Below are 12,500 nucleotides of genomic sequence, written 5' to 3'. Positions count from 1 at the left end.
GTCTAAGACGCCATGTTTCTGTTAGAGAAGAATTTCCAATTTCTTCTCATCGAAGCTGTGAAAATCTGACGATGGATATTTAAACATCATATAACAGCTGAGTGCAAAATGTTGAAGAGAAGCAAAGGATACTACTCTCTGTGTGTGTGTGTGTGTGTGTGTGTGTATGTGTGTGTGTACGTATGTGTGTGTGTGTGAGCGCGCGCGTGTGTGTGAGTGAGTGTACGCCCGTGCTTGTGTGTATGTGTACGTGCGTGTGCTTGTGCGTGTGTGTATGTGTGTGTGTGTGTGTGTGTGTGCGTATGTGTTTAGACACAACAGCATGACTTCAATATAGCGAAAAAAGGGAGAAACAACCAAAATCTGAGATCCCTTAGAATTGATAAAATGTAACTCGAAGTTAGCTAGCGAAGGCACAGAAAACTTTGACAGGAAATTCCGATCCCAGAGATGGAGGATGCAGGAAAGCTATAGGTGGACAACTTAACAGAGCAGGGTCTCGTTCCAGGCACAGATATGGCTTTTCCAATTGGAAGGACGCTAATTTTACTTGCATTGAATTTCAAAATGACGATTGACTACTAGTGTGTGAAATTTGATTTTAACTGTAATGCTGTTCTCTAACAGAAGCGATAGATTGAATGGTATAATAGAGGTAGTCTTGACTGCTTCCTTTCTGAGACGTTGTAATTTAGAATGATAGGTTAGTAATAGAATATATATATATATATATAACGGGAAGCTTTATGAAAATAAACAAAAGACGAAGGCAGGTGGAATACAAACAAACAATTGTATTAGCATGGCGCTCAGGAATATAAATAAAACAAGTCTTTTACGTTACGAGCCTACGCTCTTCAACAGAACGATACACAGAAAAGAAAGACGGAGAGAAACAAGGCGAGAAAAAAAATGCGTGCAGAAGCTAGCGAATCAACATATATTTATATATATATATATATATATATAAGGACGTTGATTTTTCTCCAGAAAGAAAATCAGTTAACTACAGTGTATAAAGTTTGGCATTTCAGGAATTGATATTATCATATGTTATTTTATTGGGCTGGACTTACTGGGGAAATATACGCAAGTGGCATCAAAATAACTTAGGAATTGAGAGCCTAGCGAGTGTATGTGGTGACAAATCAAAAATAAATCGTTATAATTGACTAATTAGGAGCGCTACTAACAAACTGTCATGCCAAATGACCGGTGGACGGATTCTATAAAGCTAGAAGGGATGTTATTGGTAAACAGCTTAAATGTGAGACTGTGATGTTTGAGGCAAGTGAATTTGCAAGTAGTTGGACAACTACTTATATCAGTTAGTTACCAGATATTCAATATATATAGCCACTTTCGATTTAGTTACTTCCTTCTGGTGTTCTATGCAGAAGTTTTGTCTTCATAGCTCCAACATAAATATCAGTAAAGGAAACGGGGATTTGGGAGTTATGAGTATATTTCATGGGAGAAGGGAAATATCTGTGCGAATGATTTGAATAACCTGCGTACATGGTTTGAGTTTTTGTAGAAATTATTGAAAAAGTTTATGAATGAAACGAACTCTTTGGATGTTCTAGTAGATTGTTTCTTTGGTTATGAGAGAGAACCATTTTATTTTAGGTTATATGCAATTTCAAGCAACAGAAATTTTACTTCACCATTTTTATATCGACCAATACAAATAAAATAACTGAAATGCGATTGCGACCGAGACTACAGCAATGAAGAAGACAACCACTCTGCGCTGGAGTTTGAACAGAGAAATAACACCGAAAAATGTCAGACGACCTAAATATTGAGTAATCACAGTGGTACAGAGAGACAAATTAATAGGGGAAATGTACAGTTGATTAAAATGGCTACATACATATATGTAATTAATTAAATTACATTCACAAACTTAGAGATGAAACCTATAGCTTATATGAATTCAGTGGTTTGTACCTAAATATTACGAATATTTGTTCCTAATACCTATACACACAAGGCCTTATAGTCTGGCCGAAAGTAAAATGAAATATTTTAAGGCATTCGTACGTTCCCAATTTGTTTTAATGATTTTATCATAGGAGAAAGAATAGTATCCATAACATTTACCTGGCTTTCCAAGATTTGGGGGATGAAATCAAGAGTTGTCCTTAAAATGGACACCTGTTAGGATTGCTTGCAACAGAGTCTATTACAATAGAGACTGTCAGATCTAAGTGGGAGAGTTAAACTAAGAGACAGATTAAGCCTACTATCCAACGTCCTAAAGTTATTAGGAACAGGATTGAAATGAATTTGTTTTTCAGATGGGAATGAAACTGCGTTTTGGTTTCGATTTACCGAAACATCTTTTCCTCTAAAACAGTTACATAAAAAAGCAATACAAACATTCAGTTAGTCACGCTTAAGTTGACAACAAACAGGAACGTACCTTTGTAGCCTCCACCACCACCTCCTCCACGACAAGCTCCGCCTCCTCCTCCAAATCCACCGGCGGCATGGTGACGTCCGTTTGGTCCGGGGCATCCTGTTCCTCCAATGCTGCCATTTAATAAAGACATTCCTGCAAGTGGCGAGTATGTCTCACCACTCCAACCACCACCAGCACCTGAAGAGAAATTTTAAAATTTATCTGAGAGTGACATTTACTGAGATGTTATTGATTCAGTTTTTGTTTGTCTTTTGGGCAATACTCAGAAATGTAATGGCTTTAATGATGAACATTATATCGTTAACTCGTATCTCCACTCCAGTTCGACGTAGGTATCATAATGAGGTCGCTGAGAGCAAACAAGATCAGCTGTCGCGAGACATGCTAAGGGTAAAGAAGAAAGCTCACTAAAATTACTCTGTTCCATAGTAAAAAGGAAGGACATAGTGTAGTCATGAATATATTGTGATTGAATAACACGCGGTAGGCTCAACTCGATTAGAAGATTAATGCTTAAACAGCAACAAGGACAGTAACAACAGCACCAATAACAACAACTGCAACTATTATTAAAATATTTCAAATGGCGAAATGATTTAACGATCGATGTTACTGAGAATTATTTTATCGATCTTAAATAAATGAAAGGTATCGGCACGATTTTAATTTAGGAGAAGGTAAGCATCGAAATAGCTCACTTGGGAGAGCATTAGTTAAATGATCTAAATGCCTCTAATTTTATGTAATTAAATATCGCTAAATATTCAATATGGCTTTTGTACAGAGAAAAGCAGTTGAAATTTCAAATTTAGGCACGTAGATCGATCATAAGGATAACCAAGCAGAATTCATCTGAAAACGCAGAGGTAAAATAAACACCCAAAGATGGAGCATTGCTTCCATTACTGCAAATTTTTGATGAACTTCATCTGCCAAAATTATGAAGTAACTCCGAGCCCTCCGGCCTGGTAGTGGTGGTTCATTTCATTGGATATTTGCTATATAGATTTGTCTTATGTTTGTGTGTAGTTTTGCTCAGGTTGTATTATTGAATCGATAGTATCCTGCATCGGATGTGGGCTGTTCCTAATGGGGCTATTTTTTGGATAGTGTGTAATATTGAGGATCCAGGTATAGCTTCTATGTTTTATTGATATGCTTTTTTTTATCATGCCCAGTGCTCTAATTATTACTGATATTGTTTTCATCTACTTGCCCCACATCCTAATTACTTCAATTTCGAGGTCTTTGTATTTTGACTATTTCTCCACTTCTGTTTGGACAATATTTCGGTCAGAAGGGACTGCAATGTCTATCAGTAAGTAGAGATTTTTTTTTAATCCTTGACTGGCTGATTAATTTTATTTCTTTGTCGGTTTGAGCAGGCATATCGCAGATGATTGTGCCCTGGTCGTTGTCTTGTACCTTGTTTGGCACAAGTTTATATCATTTATTGTCAGTTTTTAATGTTGTATTCATAGCATATTGTCCGCTAAATATAACTACTTACTCAGTCATATCTGTATATATATTCAGATTTGGCAAGGACTGGACAGCCAGAGATAATAGTGCTGGTTGCACATTTCGCATTTGGTGTTAAGACTTATTTTCATTATTTTCCTTTTATATTTGTTGGCAGTTAGACATTGGTCTTGTGCAGTGAGAATCACTCCTTCTGTTTCAGCTTTTAGTTCAGAGCTTGTTATTGGCCTAGAATTTTGTGGTTGTACGGCGTCTTTGTTTTTGGGAATTAGGGTAGTTTATCCTTCCAGCATCCAGTTTGGCGTTGATTCTGGCTTGCATATTAATAAATTAAATGCTTCCGACATGTGGGTATGAGTATTGATGAGTTGTCTCAGAAGGTGGGGACCTTTTCTATCCTTGGAGTTTCCCAGTTGCAAGTACCCCTCAGTATGCCCGTGATCTCTTGCCCTGTGATGGTGGGTCATATCTGTGTTGCTATTTTGTTATTCTTTTATTTTCCCCTATTTATCCACTGAGCATTTTGGATGTGATTTTTTGTTTGCTCCGTATTCTTTCCCAGCATGACTGAATCGCTGATGTTTGCATGTCATCTATTCATATCGTTTTTTGCTTAACACTCTATAAAATTTTCTCCTGTTTATTTTAAATTCTCTATGTTGTTGGAAGAAGCGTTCACATTTTTCATACTGTTTACAGCGATACGTGCATGACACTTGTATTCAGAATTTGAATTGTGTAGTTAGACGTTGACATTATTCTTGCCAATCGGGACACATGTTAAGCCCCAAGGTATGTTTTTATGTTAATTTCTATGCAGAGGAATGTTCTCCTGATGAGAAGAATGGATCCACTTTTGGTTCCTAACTTCGAAATCGCAATAAAGGACTAACAATTTATTGTTATTTAAATTTTGAATTTTTATGTCGTCACTCGCCGATATCTTTTATAGTTGAGGAGATATAATATGAGTGGTTGTAGTGGCTTTATAGCGGTTTTGACTGCTATTTCTAGACATGTAAGGGTTTTTATAATTCTCTCCGTTATAACTGTGATTTATTCACAATTATACGCCCTTCTTTTACAAAAGATTTTTCGATTGCTTGTTCTGGCCACTGATATATTCGTAAATAAATTTGAATTGTTTACGATATATCCTGCGTAATGTATTTTTATATTCATTACTCTTATTATATATATATATATATATATATGTGTGTGTGTGTGTGCAGAGAGAGAGAGGCCAACACAGAAAGATACACATACATCTAATCAAGGGAATGGGCGATAAGAAATGAAAAAGTTATTAATGAAATACTCCGAAGACTAATTGTTACTCATAAAATAGTCAGTGTATTATAGACTGTTTCCCCCAATGAATCTGGCGTAATAGACTCTTGAAGTTTCTGTTTGTAAATAAAGTTTGATTTACAAAGCAGAATACCAAGACTTTGGGGTTTACCATTAACACACATTAGACTTCTGTTTTGGAATCAAAGCATGAACTTTATTTTCACCATGCATCATTGTCGTCGTCGTCGTTGTTGTTACCATCAACATCATCAGCGGCAACAACAGCAGTAGCATCATCATCACCATCACCACCATCATCATTATCATTATCACCATCATCACTATCACCACCTGCACCACCACCAATATCATCATCAACATCATCCTCATCATCATCATAACCACCGTTGTCACAGTCTTCGCTATTGTCATAATAGTTCAATTTCCGTTACGAACCATAAAGTAACTAACACATGACAGATTCAACAAGGACAATCTCCCACTCATACAACTTCAATTAATACCACCATTAACAACGTTTCCCACTTTGTTTCCTGCTGTCCACATCTACTAAAGGAGACCTGGCTCTGCCTTCACCATATTACAAAACAGCCAAGTTACCAAGCCTATCTTCTTTATAACGAAACTTAAAGAGTATTCAAGAGTATTCTAAAGGTAATTTTCCCAATTTACATCTCCACCACCTTGCCACACTTCCATAATATGTAGAGAGAGTTTCAACTCCAAGTCAGTCACATACACAGCTGCAAAACTACTTTAATCCGCCTTAAATCATCTACAAACTTCCAAATCTACCGTTTTTCCTTCTTTACATGTAACATTAGAGAATAACAAATATCACACAATAGAAATATATCAAACACACTCATATATACATACACACATAAACATATACAGAGAAGGTGGAGGCACATGGCCTAGTGGTTAGAGCAGACCGGGCGATGTTTGTGTTTATGAGCGAAACACCTAAGCTCCACGCGGCTCCGGCTAACTCTTTCGCCACAACTTTCTCTCACTCTTTCCTCCTGCATCTTGTAGATCACCTGCGACGGACCGGCATCCCGTCCATGTGGGGAACCTATATGCCAAGGAAACCGGGAACCGGCCCTTATGAGGAACAAACAATACAGAGAAGACAAAAATACTAGGAGTTACGAAAAACTCCTTCACATCGTTCACAACACATATAGAATATATAGTAAAACTAACAAAATCATGCACTAACAATCTTGGTGCAGTCACATGCACCACATTTGGCTAACAGAAAGAAGCAAGAAAGTAAGGCTCACACTAGCTCTGAACCCAACCAAAATAAATTACAAACTGCACAAAGATCAATGCAGATAATATAATATTTAGCTATAAATATATTATTTTCAGCATAGATATATGTATTAAATAGATTTTTGTGCACTATAATTTTTTATAATAGTAAAGTATATATGCCAACAGAATGTGGCAGTCCAATAAACGACGATGTTACTGTTGTTTTAGTCCCAGGAAAACATCTTTTCCAGTTGACTATCGACAGACAGTTTGTGACTGTATAGCATTTGCAAGGAAAACCATCGCTCCTATCGCTCCCATTTGCAATAATTTTGATTTTTATTTAAATTTTTAAGGATTTGTTCATACCAAGATAGTTATATTGATTTAGTATGTAATTATTTATATTATTTATTCACGTTGCTCCAGTTCACTCAGCTGTAGAAATGAGTTGCGACGTCACTGGTGCCAAGCTGTATCGACCTTTGTCTTTCCCTTGGATAACACTGGTGGCGTGGAGAGGGGAGGCTGGTATGCATGGGCGACTGCTGGTCTTCCATAAACAACCGTGCCCGGACTTGTGTCTAGGAGGGTAACTTTCTAGGTGCAATCCCATGGTCATTCATGACCGAAGGGGGTCTTTACCCTTTACATGTTGATAATTATAAATAAATTGTATACATAAAAAAGCAACAGACTATACACACACACACACACACACACACACACACACACACACACATACACACACACAAACATATATAGTAGCAACCTGGTAAATAATACTGTACACTTCCATGAATATATATGTATATATAATATATATACACACATGTTATATACGAGCGTCATGTATTTACTATATATAGACAGGCATGCAGACAGGCAGACAGACAAACAGATTCAAATATATTTCTGTTACTTGCTTCAGTCATTTGACTGCGGCCATGCTGGAGCACTATCTTTAGTCGAACAAAGCGACCCCGGGACTTACTCTTTGTAAGCCTAGTATTTATTCTATTGGTCTGTTTTGCCAAACCGCTAGATTACGAGGACGTAGACACAACAACTTCGGTTATCAAGTGATGGTGGCGCGACAAACACAGTTATACAGACATATATATATATATATATATATATATATATATATATACACACATACATACACACATACATGTGTGTGTGTGTGGTTGTGGAGTCGCAATGGCTCAGTGACTAGAGCAGCGGTTTCGCGGTCGTAGAAACGCGGTCTCGATTCCCAGACCGGGCGTTGTGTGCGTTTATTGAGCGAAAACACCTAAAGAGTTCCACTCGGCTCCGGCAGGGGGTGATGGCGAACCCTGCTGTATTCTTTCACTACAACTTCTCTCGCTCTTTCTTTCTGTATCTGTTGTACCTGTATTTCAAATGACCAGCCTTGTCACACTCTGTGTCACGCTGATTCTTCTTGAGAACTACATGAAGGGTACACGTGTCTGTGGAGTGATCAGCCACTTGTATGTTAATTTTATGAGCTGGCTGTTCCGTTGATCGGATCAACTGGAACCCTCTTTGCCGCAACCGACGGAGTGCCACACACATACATATATATATATATATATATATATATTTAACATTCTAGCGCTCTTCTACAATGGTATCCTAAAGCGCTATCTCCTTTTGGGGTCGATTAAATAAGAAATAAAATGTCGACAAGAAGAAAATAAAGACAATGATATTAGTTTTTTCGAGCTTAGCATTGACTCACTGTGACTAAAACAACCAGATATTTTTGCTTTTAACTCAAAACTTTTGGGCCTTCATTATACGCTTTAGTTTATTTACTTTACGTTGAATTTCACAAGGTATTATCCATCCCATGAGTAAAAACTCTTCAAAATATTATATAAACTTGAGGCTTTGCTAGAAACTATTATTTTGCTAGTGCCAAGTTGTACGGAGCAAGAGTTCAACGGGAAAATCAACTGCAAGTGTAAGTATACAGAGAAGCTATTTCCTCTCATGCCGCTAATGTTGCTGAGAAAGAGATCAGCCTCACAACATGTTGTTTCTTCTATTCTAATCTTAAATCTTTTTACTTAATCAGTACAGTTACTTGCTTTCACTAACTTTTGATGCAATCAATTGTCCTATATTCATCTTCGGCTTCCTTAATGTTCTGTGTATGATAAATCTTTCCCTTAAGTTAAAAACATTAAGTAACCAGTTTAGAAAATAGCAATTTACTTTACTTTGAAATAATCGCAAATGAAATGCGGTAAGGGAAATCATCAGTTTGGACGTTTGTTAAGTAGTTCTGATGCTTATTAAATAAATACAGAATCAATACCTATATCGGTTGAACAACGGTAAACAACATTAAATCTCATGTAATTATTTACGTACCGAAGTATTCCGCTGTCCTTAGTGCTAACCATTTTACGAAACCCCTTTATCGGAAAAAAAACTTTTAATAGAGAATAGGATGAAGATATCAGAGTCTAATATATTTGTTTGCCGGGAAATATTCTTTACTCGGGGGAAATGTTTGCATTTTAATGAACTTTTACATAGAACGGAATGACTTTCATCTAAGTATTCTATCATAATTAATATTAACTGCGTTCCTATTATTGCATATGTAATTGCATCGTATTAATCGGCACTGTCAATTTTTATGTGACCACTCGACATGCGAGAAATAGCAGGCAAGTATCTCTTAAATCACACTTGACTGTCTTCAAAACTAAAAACGTGGGTCAATGTAATCACAGACGAAAAATATCCGATTGAAAGGGGGAATATTTTAGGCTAGAATATTTTAAAAGTTTAATCAGAGCTAACCTGAGACAAAACAACAGTAACTTCATGTTTTAGTACAATATTATATTGAAAGGCAATGAGAAAGGAACACATGGTTGCTTGTATCGACATTTATCGATACACAATGTTTTTTGTTTTCATTCGGTATAGAATGAAACGAAGGCAAAGTTCACCTCACCAGAATCCGAGTTGTTTCTTCCCCTTCTCAGTTTTCCTACCATTATCCTTACAATCCGTATGGTAAGAATTTTTGTTTCACGCTTCACTTTCAGACTGACATGTCGGACCACCACCTATAATTTGAGTTTTTCTTCTTTCGAAAATATCTTGGGGCTCCCACGTATGCGACCACGAGGATTAGGATTTTGCAAAGTAGAGGGGAAAAAACTGAGAAGAGTCGGAGAAATCATTTTTCGTTTTAAAATGTGAGCTGCTCTCACCTGTACTCGACTGCTAAATATTTTATCGACTCAGATGAAAAGCATAGGTAACTTAGATTGAATCTGAATTTAGAACGTAAGAGGTAGCAATATATATAACCGCAAAACATTTTGTCCGATATTCTAACGCTCCGCCCAGTCACTGCATTCTCTGAAGATTACACACACGTGTGCGCGCATGCACATATGCATATATGTTTTTATATGTTGGTGTGGATTCTCAGCTTTAATGAAACCTGCAACAAGTGGCACCCATCACCACCACAGCTGTGCAAAGGACTTTAGGTCCCTGGCAGAATGAAAAGCTGCATCCATGCTGTTCATGTTTCAGTGGCGTCGCACGAAAATGAGTTGCAACCATCATTTTTTGTCTTTGAGTTTTATTTAAGTTTTTCTCAAGAGAGTTCAAGCCAGTCGCTCACAGAACGATAAGACTTTTCAAGTGAAGTGAGTTCTCGGGGTTTGTAGATATGTGGTTGAGTTGGTGTGTTGATTGAGCAGTCGATGCATACACTCAAGCGTGGGCATCTATTCACTTAAGGGATCTCGGAGAATTTTTGGAATGTCTTACGAATCTTCCTTTTGCCAATAATAGATTGGACTTGGAGAATCCGCGTCACCTTCTTTTGCTCTTTCTTCAGAAAACCTAGTATTTCTAGTATTTTGTGTAAATTTGTTGCTACATAACTTAATTTACCTATGATTATAGGTACAAATGATAACTTATAGTCAGGGTACAAGAGCTGCACGTTCTGCATTATTTAGCCATAAATATTCTCTTTTTCCTGGACTTTTGATGGTACATTCATATCTGCTGGGCAGCTGACCTCTACAGCAATGCATAATTTTGTTCCCAGTCCCACAGAGCAATATCAGGTCTGTTATGTTGGTAACGAACTGCTGTTTTCACTGGAGTGATCCAGCGGTGTTCCTTGTTTTTAAAGGTGTGAATACATACTGGTTCTGATATACTTTTAACGTATACTTCAGAGAAATCCGTCCTACAGATAGCATTGTAAATAGTCTTTGAAAATATTTCATGCCTCATGGCAGGCAGTATTATGTAGATATTTTGAGACAGCTGTCGATCATGTGGGTGATATTTTCCATATCAGTATAGCAGAACAGACATCTTGCATCACAACGTGCAAGTTTGGTTGTACCTTTATCCCTCTTGTTTATCATGTATGTATGGATGGATGCATAAATGGATGGAGGGAGTGAGAGAGAGATGGAGAGATGGAAGGCTGGGAGGATATTCTGTAAAAGAATATCAAATGCAACATCAACTCTTTCCATAAATTATGCTACAATTATCTTTATACTATCAACTCTTTTCTCACAAAATTGCATTTATCAAAATCATTACTATGTAATTAAGCTGTGCCTCCTTAGGGAAAATCTTATATCATATGGATGGTTTATGTTTGCATAGATTGAGCAGTTATGTGGAATATGACTTTAGATATACGTGATTCTGTCTTTGATTTTATCCTTAATTACAATAATTTCATTTCACATATGTCACAACTATTGTCAGTCATAAACAACGCTTAATATCATTCCGTCATTCATGATAACGCTTTGCCTTACTCAGGCTTTCCCTTCCGCGTACCTAGAAATTCTTCTTGATACATAGAGTGCGAATCTTTTCCACAATGCAATCTTATAAAACGCATCGATTATACAGCACTGTTGCTAACCCTGTTGTTTAGAGCAGTTATATGCAGAATAAAGGGAATACAGCTAATTGAAGAAAATTAGAATATCAATTTTAATGATCATCGTTTAGCAGAACTTTGGTTAATATGAATGCACAAATAAGGATCTAACAGGTTGCCTGATACATAATAGATGAAATCATATTCATTTACGTTTAATTAGTGGGATCTAAAATAGACATTAGGTTAAATGCATCAGATTAAATGTTATCTATTTACTGTTTTAACAAGAAAATAAATTAAAAGTAGATTTTTTCTTAAATATCTTTCAAACTGCGCACCTATAATTAAGCCTTTAATGTAGTGTATTTTCATAAGAGAAATAGCTTATTAAATACGGTAAATATGATTTTTAATTAATTTACATTAGAGCCGGGAGGAAAACCGAAAATTTGAAAGAAAACAACAAATCAAAAGTTACAGTACTGATGATAATTAATGAAAGAACATTTGAATTAATACAAAGAAAGTCGTTTAAGCCGTAATTGATTTAGAAAGAACAACTACGATTAATTTTGCTACTTATTAATGTATATTATTTTATATATCATTATTAGTTGTCATATTACTACTTCAGCAAGTATGGTGAATAAAATGTTTCATTGAGGAGATATAATGAAACCGAAACATGACCTGTCGATGAAATAGTAAAACAACATTAATCATGAAGCTAATAGTTTTCGTCGCCGCAAAAGTATTTCAAATTAATATTTCGACGCTCTGCATTAAATATTTTAACACTAACTTATGTTTTCGCTAGTTTATCGAAGTTATATAGTTCTCACCATTAGCAGGTACAGTCACAGATAGAACATGTAATAAGCAAGCGTGATAACACTTTTGATGAGCAAAAAGATTACTATTTTTATATCATGCAGAGGCATGTTATCTCTAAAGAGAGGGGGAGAAGGGGATAAATTGCTTTATAACATATGGTGGATGCGCCCGAGCATTCAAAGGTAATGTAGATGTTGTCGATTAGCATGATAATCCATTAGCGTTCAAATTTCATTAATACATTGCGATTAGATAACACATATCTACAGA

The 12,500-nt window shown here is 36.3% G+C and overlaps 1 protein-coding gene across 3 annotated transcripts in view; it reads right to left on the bottom strand.

Moving 5' to 3' along the window:
• LOC115209853 (leukocyte tyrosine kinase receptor-like) overlaps positions 1 to 12,500 on the bottom strand; it is a 370,370-nt gene that overhangs the window by 119,109 nt on the left and 238,761 nt on the right. For 2 of the 3 annotated variants that reach the window (XM_036501462.1, XM_029778425.2), the window contains one exon: positions 2,429 to 2,605. The exons of the other annotated variant lie outside the window; for it this stretch is intronic. In XM_036501462.1, coding sequence (XP_036357355.1) covers positions 2,429 to 2,605 — 177 coding nt within the window. The remainder of the gene's footprint in view (positions 1 to 2,428; positions 2,606 to 12,500) is intronic. 3 annotated transcript variants of the gene reach the window in all.

Source organism: Octopus sinensis, linkage group LG3 (assembly GCF_006345805.1).
Source record: "Octopus sinensis linkage group LG3, ASM634580v1, whole genome shotgun sequence".
NCBI lineage: Eukaryota > Metazoa > Mollusca > Cephalopoda > Octopoda > Octopodidae > Octopus > Octopus sinensis.
This window is presented reverse-complemented; position numbering and strand designations above follow the sequence as displayed.